This window comes from Aulonocara stuartgranti (genome assembly GCF_965226115.1).
Source record: "Aulonocara stuartgranti genome assembly, chromosome: 20".
Classification (NCBI taxonomy): Eukaryota; Metazoa; Chordata; class Actinopteri; order Cichliformes; family Cichlidae; genus Aulonocara; species Aulonocara stuartgranti.
The window spans coordinates 6015345-6040816 of NC_138956.1; the positions used below are offsets into that span (position 1 = coordinate 6015345).

Sequence of the window (25472 nt, forward strand, 5' to 3'; positions counted from 1 at the left end):
TCACAAATTGACATATGACACATTATGTGCATTTACTGTAGTTTACATTTATCTATGGATTCATTTATTGTCTTCACATGGATATAAATATAATTTATCTAATCTACATATAAATTATAATTTGCCATACCGCTTCCATACCGCCTTCACATGTAACTGATCGCTTTTAAAATGTATTTCTTTATTTTATTTTAGAATTTGCTTAAAATAAATCAGAAACATATTACATATTAGCATGTATTATATATATATATATATATATATATATATATATATATATATATATATATATATATATATATATATATATATATAATACATGCTAATATGTAATATGTTTCTGATTTATTTTAAGCAAATTCTAAAATATATATATAATATAATTTATATAATTTATTTTTATGTTTTTATTTTTAAGAAAATATTTTGGCTTAAAACAAAGCAGCCTCGTGTCAGTGCCAAGAATGACTCCATATGGAAGCAGCTCATTGGCTGATTCTACTCATGACGCGTTAACGCGGAAGTCAACCACCGCCTCGAGAAAAATGGCTGCTCACAGGTGCAGCTGCTGGTCTTGGCTGCTTATTCTTTTTAGTTTGTCCGTGTTTGTTGTCGCAGACATTCATGAAACGACGCCAGTTAATGACCACCACGGTGGGGTTGACCATAATGCACAAACAGCGGAACAAACGGCTGACCAGCCCGCGGTGGAGGAGAGACGGTGGGAAGCAACCGAGGTTAAAGAAGCCGCTACGGTTGATGCTGCAGCCGACATTCAGGGCACTTCTGCACCTGAAACAGTGGTACCTTCGTCGGTACCACAGCCTAAAGACGACTTCCAAGAAGAGCTGGTCATCAGACCTCTGCACTCCGGAGATATTTATGCCAGCTTCCAGTTCCGCACCCTGTGGGACACAGACTTCATGAGAGAAAACAAAGGTAAGCTAACTGCTAGTAGGGAGATAACACTCTGTTAGGCACGAATAAGAAAATACACACATGTAAATGTTTTATCTTCTTATAGAAGTAACTTTTGAATATACTTGAGTCTGTCGAATAGCTGACAGAAAAGCTGTAAATGTATAAAATGATAAGCATTTAAATGTTTCGGAATGAGGGTTCATTTTTTGCTTCTCGATGCTCCTATAATCTGTCAGATTGAAACATTAAAAATACCACGTGATAGGGCATCTGCATTTTCCGTCAGTTGACTTTCTTTTATAAATCACCATATTTTTGTTCATTTATTGATATCCCCTTCCTGTTAAAATCTGCGTCTGTTCCTGTTTAGTTGGTTTCAGGAGTATTTATACATTATTGGAAATATTATACGAGTTTAATACACCCCACATTCATTCAATAAGATTTTCTTTCTCCTGTTCTCAAAATTACAACAATGTTTGGTCTTTCTAACTCTAAACCACGTTGTTGCATTTCTCAGTGTCCCACTACCGGCTTTTCCCCAAGTCTCTGGGCCAGGTCATCTCCAAGTTCTCAGTCAGAGAACTGCACATCTCTTTTACACAAGGTTACTGGAGGACCATGCAGTGGGGGCAACCCTTTATACCATCCCCACCTGGAGCTGAGCTCTGGGTCTGGTTCCAAGACTCGGTGACAGAGTGAGTACAACAGAGATGAAATGAATGTGTGGATTAATAAGGGGAGGGGAGACAGACCCGTACTTATATAGTGTTTTTGTACTCTGAGCATTTAAAGCCCCTTCTTACTATGAGCCTCATTCACTTATTCACAAACACATTCATTAACCTGCTTTCGTAAACATTTTTTCTATGCCTTAGCATTTTTAATCTACCATGCACACATGACACTCCAATGGTGGCATCAACGGCAACTAGGAGTTCAGTATGTGGACCAAGGATACATTGACATGCAGACTAGACAAGTAGAGGATTGAACCACCAACCTACCAGTTTTGCTCATCCATAACCGTCCTTGCTGTTTTTTGCTTTTGTGTTTTTCCTTTAGTTCTTATAATGACAGTGATGTTTCTCAAGCATTTGCCGAACTAGCAGACAGTTCAGGTAGTTTTTTTGCTGCAGTAAAAAGTTATGCAGTAAAATAACTCTCAGTAAAAACTGGCCATAAACTTGTTGCATTAAGACGGAGATAATCTGTCATCAGTCTGCGATTGAATTACATGCAATCTGTTTCAGATGATACATCAATTAAATGTGAATTTCATTGAATTTAATGCAAGTTTGCTCAGCTAACATAATCTCAGGATGGTGGTGCATGTGATGAACCCTCTTGTTCGTTATATTCCCAGAGTATCAATATTTGGTGACCCTGTATCGATACAATATCACCATACAAAGTATCGTAATGGTTTGCTGTATTGATTTTTTTCCCCCCACCCATGTAAAACTGCCAGAAATTCTACTCCCACAACTTTTGACTACAGTTTGTTTTGATATAGTTGCTGCCTAACCTACCTTTGCTAAATCATGTTAACATTTCCACATGCCTTTTTTCTGCCTTTCCCAGTGTCGATGCTACATGGAAGGAGCTAACCAATGTTTTGTCAGGCATCTTCTGTGCATCACTGAACTTCATTGACTCCACCAACACTGTTCAGCCCAGTGCCTCCTTCAAACCCCTGGGACTAGGCAACGGTACAGTCAGTCTCCTTTTTGCATTTAGAGAAACATCTCTAGTAATGAACCTCTGCAAAAGCTAATTGTGTCATCAGCCACCATTGAACTGTCTAATATCACGTTATTATACAGAATTAGTGCTAGAGAAAATCCTCTTGCAGTAATCCTCTTCTCAACTTGTTCCATCACTGGTCAGTTATGATTCATACAACTTTAACAGCATCAGCTGCGATAAAGTGCTTCAGATTACTGGAGATCAGTCTGTCATTTTTACCTTGTGTCTGTCAGAGTCACAAACACTGTGGTAGCTTGAATATTTTGCTCAAAACTTTGTTAACCTCACTGATGACTGTTCAAAGTGCTCTTAGAGGAATTCTGAAAGGTTGGCAACCTCTAGGAAGATTCTCATTTGTTCCAAACGACCATGTGTAGCAAATTTCTTTCAATTTCAATTGAGTCTCAGAGATTTAGTGCAATAACCTTCTTCCTCATCTAACCTAGACATGTGCTCTGTTTTTAGTTTTGTTTTTTAAACTATTGTTTCTAGTAGAGCAGGGCGATATGGCCAAAAATATTAATCATGATATAGATTTGAAAATTTGCGATAACGATATAACTGACGATATAATTGATGCAAGACAAAATACAACTCCACAACTTTACTAGCGCAAAAAAAACCCCATCCATTTATTTTCACTTAAACAAGCAGCTGTTTTTTATGTGCATTAAAGCTGTATAAAAAATTTAACAGTGCAAATGCAAATTCCCTGTTGAAAGTTTAACCAAAAGGCATTTCCAGTAGAAATGGGCTGACATATCCTGAGCATAACCATGTATAATATCCACTGAAGTTAAAAAGAGATGCTTTGCAACATTAAACTGCAGTGTGCCAAATAAAAAAGTCAAATACGTATTTTTCGGACCATAAGGTGCACGGGATTATAAGACACATTAAGCGAAACAAAGCAGTCAGATAAATCAAACTTTATTCAACTCATCTTCTTCTTCCTCCACTTCTGTACCATTGATTCATTAATGCTGTATTCTATCACAGCTGCTCTATTCCCATGTTGTTGCAGTATGTTAACGACTAACCTTCTATTGTGGATGGATTATCTCAGTTGTTCTCCTGACTGAAGTTTGGTCCGTTTACAGCATCCTGCCATGCGATTGCATTTGTCTCTAACCATCAGGAACCTTCACGAGTGGAAAAGTGTTAGCGTTCATCCTCCAGCTTCACTGTTTATGTTATGCTAACATAGCTGTGTCGCTAGCGATCACCTAGCACATCATTAAATACCACCTAGCCCAACTTCAGTAACCTTACAAACCTCACTGCTGTGTAGCTTCCTGTCTTCATTTATGTTGGAAATGATAGCAGAGCTGTACGTTTGAATTTTTTCAGAAATCTCTCAGTCAGAACATGCTATATCATGCTTAGGTAACTAGCAAAACTAGCGAGCTAACTTCCGCTAACTTCCTGCTAACTTCTAACTCCGTTAAATGTAATAAATTCTGTTTTCATGGATGCCTGGATGTTAAACTTCATAGTTACACCTGGTAAAGCAGCAATTCTGATCGTTTTATTAAAGATGAAAGAATTTAGACAGTTTTTAACTCTTAGTGATGCTGCAGTGTTCGTTTGACTTTGGGACCTGAAGGGAGCGGAGTTTAGGACACAGATTACTCCCAGATTTACGAGCACCTTAGTCCGACAAATACGGCAAAAACGACGGCCCGCTTCCATGTTCTACAAAAAAAATGTGCTTTGGTGGGTATCTGATGGACAAACGCCAAACCAGTTCCACACCACTGAAGTTGCACCATTTTTTACAAACCAATTGTGGTTCATCCGTTTCACTCAACGATCCGCTTTCTCCCTTCTCATTCTCTGTTGCCGCCATGCTTTTTCTGCCATGTGCGAAAACAAAGGCACTGCGCATGCGCGTTTTACCCATATTCTATCGCGATATTTTATTTTCTTATCGTTGCCTAGCATTGTACCGGTATTACTGTCAACGGTATAATATGGCCCAGCCCTAGTTTCTAGTGATTTTACACCTCATGTTACTGCAAATGGTCGACTTTACAGGTGATATGATTGTCAGGCTTGTCAGGTGTGCTGCACCCCGTTAGAAACTTGGTTTAGTTGTGTTTTGTTGTTGTTGTTGTTGTTGTTTGGGAATAAGTAAACAGATGAACACTTTTTACACAGGTCCTGTTTGCATTAAAGAAACCTTTTGCAATAAAATGAGTGCTTTACCTGTACTCAGGTGCCTCTTTTTTTAATATATATATTAGATTTTATTTGGGCATGTGATATTCTTATTCTGAGGTGCATGTTAGACAGTTGAATACCCATTACAGCACTGCAGATGCCCCAGGACTCACTGTACTGCATATGCAATATTTGTGTGTGTGTGTGTGTTAAAGTGACAGACCACAGCTTCCTTCGCTATGCCACCCTCCCACGAGAAATTGTTTGCACAGAGAATTTGACACCCTGGAAGAAACTCTTGCCATGTGGATCCAAGGTAAATGTCCCTCTCTCTCTCTCTCTCTCCCCCCCCCCCCCCCCTTTTACATGTGCATTTTTCTTCCTAAAAAAAGCGCGGGACATCAATGCCATCTGTTAGCGTATTAAGTTTTCTCCTCACTATGTTTTCCGAACAGGCTGGTCTCGCTGTCCTTTTGAAGTCAGAGAAACTCTTCCACAGCAGTTTTCATTCCCAGGCAGTGCACATCAGGTCCGTGTGTCAGGACTGGCAGTGCAAAACCACATCCTGGGAGCTGAGACAGACGTTGAATTCAGTCTTTGACCTGCACAACTCTGGACAGACCAAACGAGGTGAGCGAAAGCACGTTTTTTTTTGTTCTCTGTCCCATATTTGGGTTTTGGTAACATTCCCCTGGCTTTTGTTAATTCAAGCTGTCTCTTCCCTCAGAGTGGTCTTTGTTCAAGATGTTCTCTCGGACCCTGACAGAAGCTTGTCCGTTGGCCTCCTCCAGTAAATTATATATCGACATCACAGACAACCCTCAGGTTAGCTTTTCCTTTAATATAAAATATGCAAATCTAAATCATTAGATAATTCAAACCTTAGAATACAAAACATCGAATTGTGACAGCTATATGAACATGGAGGTGTTGCTGATCTAGTGGATTATCTGTTGATAAACGGCACTACTTGTATGTATAGATAATGTCAAATTTATTATTGAAGCTCTGTAAGAGTTATGATTGGAACAAACCTGTTTTTATTTTGCAGGGGGAGCAGTTTGAGCTCAGCCCAGCCACTTCCCTGCTGAGCCAGGCAGTGGTGCTGGGAGACAGACGGACCTTCTCTGTGTACGATCTGACCCAAGAAACCACCTTTGGCACTGTGCGCTCCCTCAACCTGCTGATTCGATGGAAGTCCAATGAGGGTGAGCCAGAAGAGTAGAGACTGTATAATGTATAAAGCTGTGTATAATAGTCAGAATATTGTCTTGAAGAATGTATGATGAAACAAGAACAAGATAATAAAATGCACACACTTCACACAATTTTAAGGCATTTTTTTTGATTGTCACATTTGTTTTACACCCAGTGAATTATTAAAATCAGTCTGACTTTCTGTCCTCAGGTGAAATGCTGCGTCCCTTGCTCCATGCTGAGCGTTATGTGGCTGGATACGGGCTGCAGACAGGAGAGATTCACACATTAATGTACAACAACCACCCATACAGGTCTTTCCCTGTACTGCTGCTGGACTCGGTACCTTGGTATCTTCGTCTCTACATCCACACGCTCAGTGTGACGAGCAAGGGAAAGGACAACAAGCCCAGTGAGTATTTTTAGAAAGCAGTAAAGGATGTGTGCACTGTTCATTTGCAATCAGAATAATAAATTTACATTGTCCCAAAAACAATTTACCTTTTGAAAGATGACCAATATCCTGTACAGTGAGTACACAGTGTAGTACAGGATATTGGTCTGGTACAATGTCCTTAACTTCACTTAAGGCCACTGTGGAAATAAGAATATCATGGAGCAGCTGACTTATGAATTATTAATTCAATCAAAAATGTATGTCTTATATGGCCTTCACATGTACAGTTTGGTCCACATATGAGCCTCATCCATCCATCCATCTTCATCCGCTTTATCCGGGGCCGAGTCGCGGGGGTAGGAGCCTAAGCAGAGAAGCCCAGACCTCCCTCTCCCCAGCCACCTCCTCCAGCTTATCCGGGGGAACACCAAGGCGTTACTAGGCCAGCCGAGAGATATAATCTCTCCAGCGTGTCCTGGGTCTGCCCCGGGGCCTCCTCCCGGTGGGACATGCCTGGAACACCAACCCCAGGAGGCACCCAGGAGGCATCCTTGTCAGATGCCCGAACCACCTCAGCTGGCTCCTTTCGATGTGGAGGAGCAGCAGCTCTACTCTGAGTCCCTCCTGGATGGCCGAACTTCTCACCCTATCTCTAAGGGAGAGGCCAGCCACCCTTCGGAGGAAGCTAATTTCCGCCGCTTGTATCCGTGATCTCGTTCTTTCGGTCACTACCCACAGCTCGTGGCCATAGGTGAGGGTAGGGACGTAGATTGACCGGTAAATTGAGAGCTTCGCTTTTACAATCAGCTCCCTCTTCACCACGACGGACCGGTGCAGCGTCCGCATCACTGCAGCCTCCGCACCAATCCGTCTGTCGATCTCCGGCTCCCTTCTCCCATCACTCGCGAACAAGACCCCGAGGTACTTGACCTCCTCCACTTGGGGCAGGAACTCATCCCCGAGTGGGCACTCCACCCTTTTCCGGCTGAGAACCATGGCCTCAGATTTGGAGGTGCTGATCCTCATTCCCGCTGCTTTACACTCGGCTGCGAACCGTTGCAGTGCGAGCTGGAGGCCTTCACCCGATGAAGCCAACAGAACCACATCATCCGCGAAAAGCAGAGATGAGATTCTGAGGCCACCGAAGTGAAAGCCCTCCGCCACTTGGCTGCGCCTAGAAATCCTGTCCATAAAAATTATGAACAGAATCGGTGACAAAGGGCAGTCCTGGCGGAGCCCATCACCCACCGGGTGCGAACCAAGCTCTTGCAACGGTTGTATAGGGATCGAATGGCCTGTAGCAATTGGCCAGACACCCCATACTCCCGCAGCACCTCCCATAGGACACCCCGAGGGACACGGTCAAATGCCTTCTCCAAGTCCACAAAACACATGTAGACTGGTTCGGCAAACTCCCATGCACCCTCAAGTATCCTTGAGGGGATAAAGAGCTGGTCCAGTGTTCCGCGACCAGAACGAAAACCGCATTGTTCCTCCTGTATCCGAGGTTTGACTAGCAGACTAACTCTCCTTTCCAGCACCCTGGCATAGACTTTCCCAGGGAGGCTGAGGAGTGTGATCCCCCTGTAGTTGGAACACACCCTCCAGTCCCCCTTCTTAAAGATGGGGACCACCACCCCGGTCTGCCACTCCAGGGGTACTGCCCCTGATTTCCACGCAACATTGTAGAGGCGTGTCAACCAGGACAGCCCTAAAACGTCCAGAGCCTTCAGGACCTCTGGGCGGACCTCATCAATACCAGGGGCTCTGCCACCAAGGAGTTGTTTAACTGCCTCAGTGACCTCGCCTCCAGAAATTGGCGGGTCATTCCCCTCATCCCCAGACTTTGCTTCCTCCTCGGAAGACATGTCAGTGGGATTAAGGAGGTCCTCGAAGTATTCCTTCCACCGCCTGACAATTTTGTCAGTCGAAGTCATCAGCGCTCCGCCAGCACTATACACAGTGCAGGTAGAGCACCGCTTTCCCCTGCTGAGATGCTTGACAGTTTGCCAGAATCTCTTCGAGGCAGTCCGAAAGTCTTTTTCCATGGCCTCTCCGAACTCCGTCCACACCCGAGTTTTTGCTTCAGCCACTGCCCGAGCCGCATTCCGCTTGGCCTGTCGATACCTGTCGGCTGCCTCCGGAGTCCCACAGACTCAATGTCCCCAGTCTCCCTCGGAATGCTGTTGAAGCTCTGCCGGAGGTGTGCGTTGAAGATCTCGCGGACTGGGGCCTCTGCTAGACGTTCCCAGCACACCCTCACTACGCGTTTAGGTGTACCAGGTCTGTCCAGCATCCTCCCCCACCACCTGATCCAACTCACCACCAGGTGGTGATCAGTTGACAGCTCAACCCCTCTCTTTACCCGAGTGTTCAGAACATATGGTCGCAGGTCTGGTGATACGATTACAAAATCAATCATCGACCTGCGGCCTAGAGCATCCTGGTGCCACGTGCACTTATGGGCACTCTTATGTTCGAACAAGGCGTTCATTATGGCCAAAGTGTGATTTGCACAGAAGTCCAATAACAAAACACCACTCGGGTTCAGATCAGAGAGGCCGTTCCTCCCAATCACGCCCCTCCAGGTCTCGCTGTCATTACCCACGTGAGCATTGAAGTTTCCCAGCAGGACAACAGAGTCTCCAGGTGGAGCACCTTCCAGCACCCCACCCAGGGACTCTAAGAAGGCAGGGTACTCTGAACTGCTACTCGGCGCATAAGTGCAGATGACAGTCAGGACCCGTTACCCGACCCTAAGGTGCAGGGAACAAACCCTCTCATCCACCGGGGAAAACCCCAACGTACCGGCAGCAAGCCGAGGGGATATTAGAATACCCACCCCAGCCCGCCGCCTCTCACCAGGGGCAACTCCAGACTGAGAGTCCAGCCCCTCTCCAGGAGACTGGTTCCAGAGCCCAAGCCATGCGTAGAGGTGAGCCCGACTATATCTAGCCGGTACCTCTCAACCTCACGCGCTAACTCAGGCTCCTTCCCCACCAGAGAGGTGACATTCCGTGTCCCAATTGCCAGTCTTGGCAGCCGGGGATCAGTCCGCCAGGGCCTCCGCTCCTGGCCGCTGCCCGGCACACAATGGACCCGACCCCTCCTGCGGGTGGTGGGCCTGCGGGAGGATGGGCCCATGTCCCCTTTTCGGGCTGTGCCCGGCTGGGCCCCATGGACTAAGGCCCGGCCACCAGACACTCGCCCGTCGGGCACCCTCCCCGGGCCTGGCTCCAGGGCGGGGCCCCGGTAACCCTATCCCGGGCAGGGTAAACTGTTCCCTCAATGTTTTCTTCATAAGGGTCTTCTGAATCGCTCTTTGTCTGGTCCCTCACCCAGGACCAATTTGCCACAGGAGACCCTACCAGGGGGCAAAAGCCCCCAGACAACATCGACCTTGGGATCCCTGGGACACACAAACCCCTCCACCACGATAAGGTCGCGATTCATGGAGAGGACCTCAACCAGTCTACAAAAAAATCTTATTAGCCTTTGCGCTGTTTAGCATTAGCATATCACAAATTCAACTAGAAGACTATCACTCAGCCACCTCCCCGCAACCTATTTAACAAGCCTGCTTTGGTAGAATAGATCTGATATAAAGGTAAAGCAATACATCTTTATTTTTTTGTTTCTATGTCTGCAAGTCTTACTGGGACTGTTTCATGGATCTGAATATGACCACTGAATCATTTCTTAGGAGGTTTAATTAAATAAAAGAAGAAAAGTAGATCTTACATCATGTTGTTTAGTTGATTCTTGCAGCTTTGTCTATTGCCATGAAACACCTGCACATAAAAATGAAAGTTGCACTTACAGCTCAAAGAAACAGTCCATGAGTGCATCTTTTCAGTTTAGTGGCTTTCTGAAGGTGCTGTCCCCTGCCTCTGACCCCCATACCTTGATTCAAACATCAACATGATGATGCTAATTATGTTCTTTAAAAGCACAAATTGCCAGTGGCAAATGAATACACAGCCTTCTCTTTACACTTTGTAGAGGTGCACGATAGTCAGACTCCCACTTGAGCTGAACTTGTGTGCCTTCAACTTGATTTCATTTTCATTTTTGTTGCCTTCTGTTAGTTAGCTTAAATGTCCTGTGGACATGTGAGCATCTTTGCAGGCTTTGATTTTTGATGTTGACTTCTTCAACGATGGATATTATTATTCAGTCTTTTACTTAACCCTGTAAAATCTGAACCATGAAATAATTGCCAGAAAAATCTAATTTTCTTGAAGCTGGAGTTTTTATTGAACCTGTCATGAATTATGAGTTTTGACTTGTATGATTTTTGCTACACCAGCATTTCTGTGCAATTTATTGATGACTATTCATCTTCAGCAAAAATGTGTAAAGGGTTTAAGGTTAAAGAAATCACACTAATGATGTAAAGGTCTCAAAAACTCATGTTTCAAATATGATACATTTGACCTTACAGGGGTAAGTCGGTCATGCTGTTCACAGCCCACTGTAAGATACTTGACTTCCCACATTAACCCACAGGAATGGTTAGTAAGGGTTCATGCAGCTGCCTCTTTTTGCCACAAGGTGGAGAACATGAGTCATGTTTTCTGTAAGAAACAGTTATCAAATACATATGTTGGTGTTCATTTCTAACTTGAATAACATGCTGTTATTGATTAAATATTGTCCCATTATGTAATTTATATACACCAGTGATCTGTGTCTAAACTAGGGATTCACTGACTGTAAAAACTCTGGGTTGATAGCTGTTTAAAATACAATTTTCTTGACAGCAGATGCCAGAGCCTTTGTGTTTGTGCAGTTCTAGTTTGAACATTTAATCAGTGTATTATTGGTCACTTGTTTTTTTTCTTCCTCTGCTAGGCTACATCCACTACGAGCCATCTAAGGACCGTGTGAAGCCCCACCTGCTGGAGATGCTGATCCAGCTTCCTCCAAACTCTGTGACTGAGGTTACAGTGCAGTTTGAGAGGGCTCTGCTCAAATGGACTGAATACCCACCCGATCCCAACCACGGTTTCTATGTCGGGTATGCACGTAGGATTGCATGTGTGACATGTGTTGCTTCTCAAATGATTTTTGCTTTTTATTTTTTAGGATTTTAAATTAATTTCAGACTTTTATTGTCTAAAGTCCTTGTCCTTGTCTTTAACATTTAGATCTTCAGTTATTAGTTCTCTTGTACCTAGCACTGTCGCCATGCATACAAACAGCACTCGGGAACGACCACTTTTCAGCAGCTTGTAAGTACACAGCCCCATCTCCCACCCACCTTGATGAAAATGACATTTATTGTGTTTTATTCACGGACTGTTTGAGTTTCTGCACAGACACGTTTATCTAGAAAATGGGATGATCAAATTTTCCTCTCTCACCAGTTTTCCCTGTAAAGAAGAGTCCAGCTACTTTGTCCGCATCTACACAGAGCCTCTGCTTGTCAATCTGCCCACTCCAGACTTCAGCATGCCTTACAATGTCATCTGCCTCACATGCACTGTAGTGGCTGTGGGCTACGGCTCTCTATACAACTTACTAACGCGGAGCTTCCAGATCGAAGAGCCCAACCCAGGACTGGCCAAGCGGATCGCTAACGTCATCCGAAGGATGAGGGGCGTCCCGCCACTCTGAGGCTTTGTGAGCATGCCAAGTGGCATCTTTTAGAAAGGAAGTTTTCCTTTTGTTGAACTACTGGAAAATATATAATATACAGGGAAGAACTGGGACAAATACTGCTATGAATGTTTTAAAACCTGTCAACTTGAGGATTTTGTTGTTGAATTGAATAAGATGGATACATTTGTGTTTTAAAGCAATTTCTTGCTGCCTAAGGACAAAAAAAGTAGACGGGAAGTTGAAGATTTGTTCTTGTTTGATAAATATGAGGAACCAAAGCTGAGCAATGGGCTGCAGTGTTTTAATACCCCTTCGTTTTGGGGGATTTGGGGTAGGGTTTTTTTTTGTTTGTTTGTTTGTTTTCTGGATTTTTAAAACTATAACCCATTACAACATAATGCCACACTGTCATTAAGGCATACTGATACTTTGAGGAAACAGTGATTTCATATCTCACTGCACTCTGAAGCCTCTGGACTCAGAAATATAATCGCTTTTGGTCTCTAAGTGGTCTTAAGACTTATTTGGCATCTCCGCCACTATGAGATACACCAAGTCAAAGTCACTTCAGGATGTCCTAACGTTTTTCTTTTTAGGCTGCTTATCTTAATTGAAACTTCATTCATGACAGCGCATTAAAAACTCTAAAACTCATTCCAGTATGATGTCGTATATTGTGTGAAACGAATTCTAAAAAGTATAGACTTAAAAGTGATAAAATGAACTTTTTTCATGTTTCTACACAGGATATCAATCGTTGTCAAGTAAAACCGAGCTGCCCTTTACCAAATATTTATTTGGCACTGATTTTGGTTACAGTTTTGAATGTTGAATGCAATTGTCTGAGCATAATAAAAACCTTTTATTTGTTGAATTATTAAGTCATCAGTTTTAAGCACTTTCGTTGTCTTACAACAAATACACTATGGACAAAACTACAGAGCCACACTTCCTCTTCTCTAAATTCAGGTGCTTTCACTCCTGTTGCTGCAGGTAACAGCCAAGCAGTCTGCCTTTATTTGTTAAAGGTTGTTCTAAAGAGCTCACTAAATTTGAGTATGGTAGTGTAATAGGATGCCACCACCGCAACAAGTCAGTTCATGAAATTTTTTCCCTCTTAAGATATTTAATGATCAGGTGAAGTGGTGATATAGCAAAGTGGAGGCATCTAGGAGCCACAACAACTTGGCCACAACTTGTTGGACATGTAGATCTTCAGAGGGGTTTCACCAAGGGCTGAGGTGATACAGTCTAAAAGTCACCAAAACTGCTGACTCAACTGCAGAACTCCAAACACCGCTTGGATTAACATCAGCACTAAAACTGTGCCTGGAGCTTTGTGGTCCTGGGTTCTATGGCTGAGCAGCTCCTGTAGATGTTAAATACTAAATAAAATACTGCCATGCATTTACTTTTGTTTAAGCCTTTTACACACATTTTTGTTTGTTTTCCTTCCTAGAAAAATATTTCTGTAAAACAGTGAGCTCCATTTGAATATTTGACTATGTTCTGTATTGTTATTACTGTCACTGCCTTTTCAATAAACTGCCAAACATCATTTTTCAAATTACTAGACATGAAAGTTCCCAACTCTAAATTAAACAGGAGTTGGAACATTATTACTTCCTATTGAGTGCCCACATTTTTGTGTAAACATAGTTGGCCTCACTGATGACAGACTCTGAAGGAACAAACACAGAGGTCTCTCTGTATTTGCCAGGTCAGCAGTTCTTACCCCTGTGTGTTTGCCAACAGTGTGGAACAAAAACAAAGCGAAAAGCAGCTTTCCACATGTAGAATTTGATGTTCATATGTGATCTGCTACAAACTGCAAGTTTTCTCCTCGGACATGATATAGTAAAGGAACTTGTCACTGATTGTTGCAACTTTCTTTGGTCAAACTAGTAATTTATAAAAAAAACTAAAATGTTCTTTAAATAACAAACAGCAAAATACATTTTGAGACACAAGTGTGCAACAATGCTGAAAACTAAGAACGTTTTCATTGTCCATCTGAATCATTTTGTGTTCTGCCAGGAAACACTTTCCATTCTTGCTACATTTCATCATTTGTTTTTGCAGGGAAACGGACTCAAAAAACCCGACAGGCTTGTGAATTCCAGGATCTATTAAAAACACGTTTATAGCAAGGTTATACAGGATTGGGCTATTTTTATTGGTCATACAAAAACAACAAAAACAATGCATCATACTCTAAGGCTTTAATTAGAAATGGAACAGATATACTGTTTTTCACACTGAAGTAAGAATACACGCGGTAAAAAAAAGAGGACAAGGAATAAATGCAAACAGGCCACTTTTTCTTTGTGGGAAAAATGTGTCCGTTTAAAAAGGAGAGATGTTTAATGTAGATGATGGACTTCCTTAGCAGGGCTCACTGCATGCATGACCACAGGTAGTCCTGCAGCACTTTTGATCTCCTGGACACTGACCATCGTGATAGCAGTACTCAGCACACATGGGGGTGGTCTCAGGCAGGGGGCAGCCGCCAGGCTTCACTGATCACAGCGAAGTCAAAAAAATATGATTAGTTATAAAATACCTTTAAACACTTGGGATGTACATGGGGGTGTTTTCTACTTTGTTGATCTCTCACCTACGTACGGTGCCATGCACTCATGTCCACACCCGTTGGAGCAGCACTTTTCCTTGTCGGGGCAGTCACTGTCATTAGAGCAAAATTCAGCACACCGTCCGTAGCCCAGGCGCCTGCGAGGACACACTCCTGGCTTTACTGAAAGAAAAGAGAAATCAGTATAGACAAAGAGATAGAACGGGAGAGTGTGGTACACGGGCCTTTTGACTGACTTTTAGACAGCTGAGACTTGAAAGAAAAGAGCAGAAAAGCATTACGGATCAGCCGTGCCAAAGGAGACATGAGTTATGATTTTGAGTGGTTACCAATTTGGTTGCTAAACAAACAAGCACGCGCATTTCAAAAAGAATCCGTAAGCAGTCAGATAATGCGTTGAAGAAATTTGAGTCAAAAGAAACTTGCCTGTTATTTTGCAACAAGCGCTCGCTGAAAGAACAGTGTCAAAGTGCGCTAATGCGCAAAATGCTAAAACCAATGCGCAAATTGTCCACCAGTGTTTGTCCATGTTCACTTCTTGCTCAAAACATGTACTGCTGTGTGCAAAAAATACTGTACACTAGTCCATAGCCACATGCTGAGCAGGCCACTTAGAGGATGCTGGGTCCTTGTGCCTGTAGAGTTACAGATAAAATATGGCATGTACTGTGGTATGAATCTTCTAATGTTGTTTACATGTTAGTAATAAAACTAGACAGCTGAAAAATGTTATGATGAACAATAGTTTTTGTCATGTGACCTAATTTTACCTTCACTTTATTTTAGTGCTTCCAGCAAATGAATCAATTTCTCCTCCAACAGTATCTGACATGTGCGAAGCGGTTTATTTTCTTTTTAACCAGTGAACCAGCCCGCATTTCCATCTAGCATTATTAGACTCCATAGACAAAAAAACAAAAACAATATGCGGTTGGATTATTTACACACTTCAGAAACAAATTTGATACAATAGATCAGATGAGGAGTTTTAAAGTAATTTCAGAGTTGTTTTTTTTTAAAGAGACTGGCACCAGTTTGTGAAGTTAAATGAATTCTTGCTCATATATTAGAGAAGGAAGTTATGCTTCTGGTGTCCCCCAGGGGTCAGTGTTGGGCCCTAGATTGTTTAAATCACACATCAATTACATACATAAGGTGTCCACAATATTAATAATGATTCTGTTTAAGACTAATAATTTATGCTCTGGTGATGATTTACAGCATTTACTGGATGAGATGACTTTATGACTCTACAAAATAACTATTGTTTAGCGTGTTAGCTTAAGGGTGATGTGGAGGATGGCCTCTCTGTTCAGTTTAGTTGGGTGTGTGCTTGGCGTGTACACCACTGTGCAGACCACACAGTCCATTGCAGAATATTTTACTTCCCACAGAAATTCTACAAGAAGTGTTGGTAAGTCTCAAGCAGCTACTTCTTCTTTTCTCCACAAGGTGGAGAACATGTCTTAGTCTTCCAATCTAACTTGTTTATTAGTTTTTGTTCCAACATTACATGCTGTTATTGACTGAATATTGTCACATAGTATCATATTTATGTAAATTAGTAGGCTGTGCTAAAACTAGGGATGCACTGATAAAATGAAATGATAAACAAAGTAAAGAATAAATAAATGAAGATTTGGCTTGATAAAAACAAATCATTACATTTGATTAAAACTGAAATATTTTTTATTTGGAAATAGGACTGAAAGATGTCAACGATTGATTTTAACTGGTTGTTTCAACAGAGCTTTCCAAATTCAGTGTGTGAAATCCTACATATGGCCACTCTGACAAACTCATTTTTCTGCAGTTTTTGTGTGCTCACAAACTGTGAAATGTTCATGCTATTTACTTCTGATTTTCCGCTTTTAGCACTTAAATTCCTCCCCTGCACAGAATGGGGAGCAATAATGGAAACAGCCGTGTGTTTTGCTTTAGCAGCAGGTATCATTTATACAAATCTATGACATTGTTAAACATCCTCAGCACAAAATTACCCTTAATAATGTTGGATGCTGTTAACTGCTGCCAATTACAGAAGAAAAAATGTTACATTTGCATTGAATGTGTTAATAATGTATTTTATCTGTGGTGTAAAGGTGCACCATAGTCAGTCTCCCACTTAAGCTTTCTTTCTTGTTGCCTCCTATTAATTAGCTTGTTAGCTTGAGGCTGCTGTGGAGGAGGGCGCACAGCTTGACGGGCCAAAATCCATATCACTCACAGCCTAATTTAAGATACTTTACTTCCCAGAGGAATCACACGAGAACGGTATAGTAAGGGTTGATGCCGCTGCTTCCTTTCACCACAAAGTGACGAACATGAGTCATGTTTTCTGTAAGAAAGGAGGTTGTCAGATACATATTTTCGTGTTCCTATCTTGACTTGTTTCTTAGCTTATGCTCAAACGTTATATGCGACTATAAATGGAATATCATCATATTATATCTGTTTATGTAAACCAATGGGCAGTGTCTAAACCAGGCATGCACTGACTATAAAAACTCGATAGCTGTGCTTAAAATACCATTTTTGTTGATAGCAGTGTTGGTGTTTTTATTTTATTTTTATTTTTGCAGCTCTAGTTTGAACATAGATTTGTTTTCTGGAAGTTTGAAACTGTAACTCCATTAAATCATAGTGCATGATGTTACTGTGAGGAAACTGTAATAAAATACAAATCAGGTTGTTCTGATTTGATATCTCACTGCCCTCTGAAGCCTCTGAGCTCACATGGAGAGATTATTGCTTCTTTTCAATCTCCCTACTAGGAACAATCAGATACAGAGATAAATTATGTCAGAGTGAATTCAACATGGTTTCTTTTTTGTTTTTAAATGCAAACTTTGTCCAAAACACGATACCCAAATACTCTCACAAACAAACAAATACAAAGAAAGATACCTAAAAGTAATGAATATTATCTTTAATGGGACAGGAAATCACTTGTTTTGAAGTAGATTTAAGTAAAAGCAGCAGGTCTGGAGCCACACTCCCTGTTCTCTGAATTGAGGTGTTTTTTTCAGTCCCGTTGTCACAGACGCATATAATCAAGTGCCTAGCCACGCAGTCTGCCTTTACAAAAACATTTGTCATCATCAGAAAAAGAAAGTCTTAATAATATTACAGAAAGAAAAAAAGTATTGCATTAAAGAGAAGGCCACAGTAAATTTGTAAAGATGTTTAATGTAGATTGACTTGGTACTTTCTAATCAGCGGGGCTCATTGCACGCATGACCGCAGGATGTCCTGCAGCACTTCTGCTCTCCTGGACACTGACCAGCACACATGGAGGTGGTTTCAGGCAGGGGGCAGCAGCCAGCCTTCACAGATACACCAAACCCAAAAATATGATTAGTTACAAAATACCGTTAACCACTTGGTGAATTATTTAAAGGGTCTTGGCTGCTTTGTGCATCTATTACCTTTGTAGGGAGCCATGCACTCATGTCCGCATCCATTGGAGCAACACTTCTCAAAAAAGGGACAATCTCTGTCATTAAAGCAAGATTCAAGGCAACGTCCGTGGCCCAAGTGTCTGTGAGGACACACTCCTGGCTTTACTGAAATGAAAGAGAAATGAGTATAGACCAAGAACTCCAGAGAGTGTGGTGGGTTGTCCCTCTGAAAGATATCCTTTGACCTTATTGAACCCTGAATTGCAGTAAATTAATAAAAATCTCTTCTAAGAGTTTCTGGAAATTGTGAAACATTTGATTGTGTTTTAGGCTGTGGCCACCCTGTTTCTCTGAAGGATGCTTACTGCACTTCCTTCTTCTCGACTAAGGTATGAGTCTCATGGAGATCCAGTTGATTAATCTCTCATTTCAAGTTAGATTCCACCCAACGTGTACACTCCAGTTCCCAAATATCAGGCAAAACTTATACAGTCTCACACAAAATGACAGCAGTAAGTCTCTGGTCTGCAGTACACAAAGAAACACATGGTCATAAAGAAGACTAACAAGCTTTTTTTTAAAGTTCTCACTCTTTCATGTTTCATACAATCTCAAGGAAATGTGTATGAAATTAAACATTTTCTCTTTTTTGTGCACAATTGTTAGAGACAGCCTTTTCTGACTTCTACCTATTGTAGATGACATGATAACAGATAACCTGTAGATCAGCGGTCCCCAACCCCTGGGCCACAGACTGGTACAGGCCCGTGAGTCGTTTGGTTCCGGGCTGCGAGAGTTGAAGCTCGGTTGTGAAATTTATAGTTTTTTTAGGGTTTCATTATTTTTTATCGTTTTTATCATTAAATCGGTTTCCCTGGCTCTTTTCCAGTGTGTTATGAATAAATTTTCTTTTTTGGGTACTGGTACTGGTTTTATTTTGTTGTATTTATCCGCGGCACCTTAAAGGCTGGTCCGTGAAAATACTGTCAGACATAAACCGGTCCGTGGGGCAAAAAAGGTTGGGGGCCGCTGCTTTAGATAACTGCCACTTTGTTTGTATCTCACCTATGTCTGGTACCATGCACTCATGTCCGCATCCATTGTAGCAACACTTCAGAATAAAGGGACAGTCTCTGTCATCAAAGCAAGATCTAGCACAATTTGTATGTGCAAACTTTATTTTTAAACTACTTGTCATTTTATTAACTGAGAAGATTTAACCAAATATTTAATCCACACCCTTTTCAGAAGACATTAAACATAGTGACACGTACTGGGAGCAGGAGGGACGCAGACTTCTTCACCATCATAGACACAGCATATGTGGTCTCTAGGACAGTCCTCATACCCCTTACGTGACAGAGCAAGATTAAGATGGCGTGAACATTCTGGGGTTGAAAGAAGCAGAAAAGCAAAAAAGGACATGGATGAGCTGTGAGGAATAAGAGTTATGATGCTTTGCAGTCGCCAAATTGGCTGTTTGACAAAATCAAACATGCACATTTCAGAAAGGATCCGTAAGCAGGCAGATTATAAATTGAGCACATCTGAGCCCCCCCCCCCAAAAAAACCAAAACAAAAAACTTGCCTGTTAATTTGCAGTAAGTTCTAGCAGAACAAACAAAAAACTGACAAAGTCGATCAGTGTTTGTCCACGTTCATCTTTTGCTCAAAGGAATGTGCTCCTGTGTGGTTGGTTTTTGTTCTTCAGTACCCAACTTACCCCCAAGCAAAAAAAGGAGATTAACACAAGTTTTCACCTTCTCAAATTTCGTGCAGTCCCAAGTATACATATATTAAATTATTAATCTTAATATATATATTTTCCTATATTTAATTATGTCTGCACAAATTAATGGTCAGTGACAGCCTCTTTGCAACTTGCAACATGATATGTGTTGCAGCAGTTGATATCCTGTGGATAACTGTCACTTTGTTCAATCTCACCTGACAATGGAGCCATGCACTCATGTCCACATCCGTTGGAGCAGCACTTCTCATTATTAGGACAGTCTCTGTCATTAGAGCAAATTTCAGCACAATGTCCAAAGTCTAAGCGCCGACGAGGACACACTCCTGGCTTTGCTGGAAGGAAAGAGAAATTAGTGCAGACAAAGAACTCTAATCAGAAAGTGCAGTAAATGTGGATTTTACTGGAATTTATTTAATTTTTAGACTCTCTCTCATTCTACTGACTGAGAAGACTCAATGAAAAATTTACCACACCCTATTAAGAAGAAATTAAACATTGTGACACGTACTGGAAACAGGAGGGACACAGACTTCTTCACCATCATAGACACAGCATATGTGGTCTCTAGGACAGTCCTCATACCCCTTATGTGACAGAGCAAGATTAAGATGGCGTGGACATTCTGGGGTTGAAAGAAGCAGAAAAGCAAAAAAGGACATGGATGAGCTGTGAGGAATAAGAGTTGTGATGCTTTGCAGTCGCCAAATTGGCTGTTTGACAAAATCAAACATGCACATTTCAGAAAGGATCCGTAAGCAGGCAGATTATAAATTGAGCACATCTGAGCCCCCCCCCCCCCCCCCAAAAAAAAAAAAAACTTGACTGTTAATTTGCAGTAAGTTCTAGCAGAACAAACAAAAAACTGACAAAGTCGATCAGTGTTTGTCCACGTTCATCTTTTGCTCAAAGGAATGTGCTCCTGTGTACAAAAATACTGTCTGTGTACTAGTGCACAACCACAGGCTGAGAAGGCCAGTTAGTGGATGCCGGGTCTTTGTGCTCACAGATTTGCAGTCTCTCTGATAACATGTCATTTAAGACACACTTTCATTTTCAACCATGCTCCAATAGTGGCGTGTATGGTACATAGCTTGTGTTTAATATTAGTAATGAAACCAGACAACTGAAAAATGTTATAATGAGCAGCAGTGTTTGTGTTTGATCTCACTTTCCTTTCACTTTACTTTAGTGCTGTGTTTCATTTTTGTGGTCAAAGATTGCATGCTGTTATATTGTCTGCATGCATTGACCCTGCCAGTCACTATCACAGTATTTTGTTGTGCAGCAGCTATTCCTGAAGTGCAGCAAATTCCTCTCTCCTCTTCCTCTTCTGTTTTTCTTGAATTCTGTTTCACGGAATGATGCTATTGGACCTCTTTCTTCCTGCTAAGGAATGAGTTTCCTGGAGAAGTCTAGTTTAAATTCATATTACCACCCCACATTTACACTCTAATTCCCATATATCAGACAAGACTTGTGCAGTCTGATACTGCATCATTACAAGAGTCTTAATGGTTTTTGTTGTTCAGTACCCAACTTACCCCCAAGCAAAAAAAGGAGATTAACACAAGTTTTCACCTTCTCAAATTTCGTGCAGTCCCAAGTATACATATATTAAATTATTAATCTTAGTATATATATTTTCCTATATTTAATTATGTCTGCACAAATTAATGGTCAGTGACAGCCTTTTTGCAACTTGCAACGTGATATGTGTTGCAGCAGTTGATATCCTGTGGATAACTGTCATGTTGTTTATATCTCACCTATGACAGGAGCCATGCACTCATGTCCACATCCGTTGGAGCAGCACTTCTCATTATTGGGGCAGTCTCTGTCATTAGAGCAAATTTCAGCACAATGTCCAAAGTCTAAGCGCCGACGAGGACACACTCCTGGCTTTGCTGGAAGGAAAGAGAAATTAGTGCAGACAAAGAACTCTAATCAGAAAGTGCAGTAAATGTGGATTTTACTGGAATTTATTTAATTTTTAGACTCTCTCTCATTCTACTGACTGAGAAGACTCAATGAAAAATTTACCACACCCTATTAAGAAGAAATTAAACATTGTGACACGTACTGGAAACAGGAGGGACACAGACTTCTTCACCATCATAGACACAGCATATGTGGTCTCTAGGACAGTCCTCATACCCCTTACGTGACAGAGCAAGATTAAGATGGCGTGGACATTCTGGGGTTGAAAGAAGCAGAAAAGCAAAAAAGGACATGGATGAGCTGTGAGGAATAAGAGTTGTGATGCTTTGCAGTCGCCAAATTGGCTGTTTGACAAAATCAAACATGCACATTTCAGAAAGGATCCGTAAGCAGGCAGATTATAAATTGAGCACATCTGAGCCCCCCCCCCCAAAGAAAATTTGCCTGTTAATTTGCAGTAAGTTCTAGCAGAACAAACAAAAAACTGACAAAGTCGATCAGTGTTTGTCCACGTTCATCTTTTGCTCAAAGGAATGTGCTCCTGTGTACAAAAATACTGTCTGTGTACTAGTGCACAACCACAGGCTGAGAAGGCCAGTTAGTGGATGCCGGGTCTTTGTGCTCACAGATTTGCAGTCTCTCTGATAACATGTCATTTAAGACACACTTTCATTTTCAACCATGCTCCAATAGTGGCGTGTATGGTACATAGCTTGTGTTTAATATTAGTAATGAAACCAGACAACTGAAAAATGTTATAATGAGCAGTCCATGTCCAAAGTCTAAGCGCCGGCGAGGACACACTCCTGGCTTTGCTGGAAGGAAAGAGAAATTAGTGCAGACAAAGAACTCTAACCAGAGAGGGTGGTAAATGTGGATTTAACTTGAAGAAATTTTATTATCTGTCATTTTATTAACTGAGAAGGTTTAACCAAAGATTTGCCACACACACCAAGAAGAAATTAAACATTGTGACACGTACTGGGAGCAGGAGGGACGCAGACTTCTTCACCATCACAGATACAGCATATGTGGCCTCTAGGACAGCCATTACACCCCTTACGTGACAGAGCAAGATTAAGATGGCTTGGGCATTCTGGTTTTGGAGGAAGCAGTAAAGTAGAAAAGGACATGGATGAGCTGTGGTAAATGAAGTCAGTCTTATAAAGCTGTCTGATTGCCAGTTTGGCTGTTTAACAAAACAAAACAAACATGCACATTTTAGAAAGAAACCGTGAGCAGTAGATTATAAGCTGAACAAATCTGAGTCAAAAGAAACTTGGTTGTTAAAATGTCACTTTGTTCAATCTCACCTGACAATGGAGCCATGCACTCATGTCCACATCCGTTGGAGCAGCACTTCTCATTATTGGGGCAGTCTCTGTCTTTAGAGCAAGATTTAGTACAACGCCTGTTGTGCAAGCGCCGGCGAGGACACACTCCTGGCTTTGCTGGAAGGAAAGAGAAATTAGTGCAGACAAAGAACTCTAATCAGAAAGTGCAGTAAATGTGGATTTTACTGGAATTTATTTGATTTTTAGACTCTCTCTCATTCTACTGACTGAGAAGACTCAATGAAAAATTTACCACACCCTCTTAAGAAGAAATTAAACATTGTGACACATACTGGAAACAGGAGGGACGCAGACTTCTTCACCATCACAGATACAGCATATGTGGCCTCTAGGACAGCCATTACACCCCTTACGTGACAGAGCAAGATTAAGATGGCTTGGGCATTCTGGTTTTGGAGGAAGCAGTAAAGTAGAAAAGGACATGGATGAGCTGTGGTAAATGAAGTCAGTCTTATAAAGCTGTCTGATTGCCAGTTTGGCTGTTTAACAAAACAAAACAAACATGCACATTTTAGAAAGAAACCGTGAGCAGTAGATTATAAGCTGAACAAATCTGAGTCAAAAGAAACTTGGTTGTTAAAATGTCACTTTGTTCAATCTCACCTGACAATGGAGCCATGCACTCATGTCCACATCCGTTGGAGCAGCACTTCTCATTATTAGGACAGTCTCTGTCATTAGAGCAAATTTCAGCACAATGTCCAAAGTCTAAGCGCCGACGAGGACACACTCCTGGCTTTGCTGGAAGGAAAGAGAAATTAGTGCAGACAAAGAACTCTAATCAGAAAGTGCAGTAAATGTGGATTTTACTGGAATTTATTTAATTTTTAGACTCTCTCTCATTCTACTGACTGAGAAGACTCAATGAAAAATTTACCACACCCTCTTAAGAAGAAATTAAACATTGTGACACATACTGGAAACAGGAGGGACACAGACTTCTTCACCATCGTAGACACAGCATATGTGGTCTCTAGGACAGTCCTCATACCCCTTACGTGACAGAGCAAGATTAAGATGGCGTGGACATTCTGGGTTTGAAAGAAGCAGAAAAGCAAAAAAGGACATGGATGAGCTGTGAGGAATAAGAGTTGTGATGCTTTGCAGTCGCCAAATTGGCTGTTTGACAAAATCAAACATGCACATTTCAGAAAGGATCCGTAAGCAGGCAGTGTTTGTGTTTGATCTCACTTTCCTTTCACTTTACTTTAGTGCTGTGTTTCATTTTTGTGGTCAAAGATTGCATGCTGTTATATTGTCTGCATGCATTGACCCTGCCAGTCACTATCACAGTATTTTGTTGTGCAGCAGCTATTCCTGAAGTGCAGCAAATTCCTCTCTCCTCTTCCTCTTCTGTTTTTCTTGAATTCTGTTTCACGGAATGAGGGTGGTAAATGTGGATTTAACTTGAAGAAACTTTTTTATCTCTCATTTTATAAACTGAGAATGTTTGACCAAAAATTTACTCCACACCCTCTCTCAAGAAGTCTGTCTCTAGGACAGTGCTCACACCCCTTACATGACTGATCAAGCTTAAGATGGCGTGGGCATTCTGGTTTTAGAAGAAGCAGTGAAGCAGAAAAGGATATGAATGAGGTGTGGTAATTGGGCCAAAAGTTATGATGCTGTGTGGCCCCCAAACAGACCATATAAGTAACTAACAAACATGCACATTTCAGAAAGAATTGTTAAGAAGACAGTTATGAGCTGAACACGTCTAAGTAAAAAAGAAAAACCCAAACTCACCTGTGAAAATGCCACCAGTTTTCACTGTGGAAAAAACAGTGCCAAAGTGCACCAATGCACAAAGTGCTACAATCAATACACAAACTGTAGAACAGCCTTTGTCCATGTTCACCTCTTGCTCAAAAGAATGTGCACAACCACTGACTGAGTGGCCAGTTGAATGATGCTGGATCGTTGTGCTTGTAGTCTTATATTCTCTCTGATAAGGTGTCATATCAGAAACATTTTGTTTTTTACGTTCCTTGTTGCTGAAATGATAATATGAATCTTGTGTTTGCATCTTAGTAAAACATCTACACAGTATTTAATATCTTCTTCATATAGCAAGACAACAACGACATGCTCATGAAGAACATTAAGAAGATTTTTCCCACAATTGACTTTCTTATATTGCTATATCTTGTTGGTACCTACGATTTCTAAAAGTATCAAATGAATCACATATTTCTCCTTGTTCTCTCATATATAATTGTTACTATCTTGTTCAGTCCCCTGCTTCCTTGTGTACACTGTGTCCTTGTTTATTTTTTGATTGTTCCTGTTCTTCAGATGAAGCTATGAAGTTATCTAAATCACATTTAACAACGAGTATTTATTGTACGCATATCCATTATTTCTGATACCAGAATTTTGTTCAGTCTCACCTAATGTATAT

General features: G+C 41.4%; 2 protein-coding genes across 2 annotated transcripts; one reads left to right on the forward strand and one right to left on the reverse strand.

Annotated features, from left to right (window-relative positions):
- Window positions 1-497: 497 nt before the first annotated feature.
- Window positions 498-12905, forward strand: pigt (phosphatidylinositol glycan anchor biosynthesis, class T). Its single transcript, XM_082519316.1, has 11 exons — window positions 498-939; window positions 1442-1619; window positions 2506-2633; window positions 5049-5149; window positions 5289-5463; window positions 5561-5658; window positions 5885-6041; window positions 6242-6442; window positions 11282-11447; window positions 11578-11661; window positions 11797-12905. Exons 1-11 carry the CDS (start codon window positions 546-548, stop codon window positions 12044-12046), a joined length of 1932 nt encoding a protein of 643 aa, XP_082375442.1. The 5' UTR covers window positions 498-545; the 3' UTR covers window positions 12047-12905.
- Window positions 12906-14183: 1278 nt separating this feature from the next.
- On the reverse strand, window positions 14184-15238 carry wfdc2 (WAP four-disulfide core domain 2). The gene is made up of 3 exons (XM_082519617.1): window positions 15051-15238; window positions 14649-14786; window positions 14184-14550 (listed from the first exon to the last, which is right to left on the reverse strand). The coding sequence occupies exons 1-3, from the start codon at window positions 15151-15153 to the stop codon at window positions 14417-14419; spliced, it is 375 nt and encodes a 124-aa protein (XP_082375743.1). The 5' UTR covers window positions 15154-15238; the 3' UTR covers window positions 14184-14416.
- Window positions 15239-25472: the final 10234 nt, after the last annotated feature.

Excerpts from the sequence above, each read along its gene's own strand:
- pigt (XM_082519316.1), top strand. The coding sequence starts at position 546 with ATGGCTGCTCACAGGTGCAGCTGCTGGTCTTGGCTGCTTATTCTTTTT. Across the intron at positions 11,448-11,577 it reads AACCACGGTTTCTATGTCGG|ATCTTCAGTTATTAGTTCTC; the intron begins GTATGCACGTAG and ends TTTAACATTTAG. Across the intron at positions 11,662-11,796 it reads CGACCACTTTTCAGCAGCTT|TTTTCCCTGTAAAGAAGAGT; the intron begins GTAAGTACACAG and ends CTCTCTCACCAG.
- wfdc2 (XM_082519617.1), bottom strand. The coding sequence starts at position 15,153 with ATGGACAAACACTGGTGGACAATTTGCGCATTGGTTTTAGCATTTTGC. Across the intron at positions 14,787-15,050 it reads CGCTTGTTGCAAAATAACAG|TAAAGCCAGGAGTGTGTCCT; the intron begins GCAAGTTTCTTT and ends CTTTTCTTTCAG. Across the intron at positions 14,551-14,648 it reads GTGCATGGCACCGTACGTAG|TGAAGCCTGGCGGCTGCCCC; the intron begins GTGAGAGATCAA and ends CGCTGTGATCAG.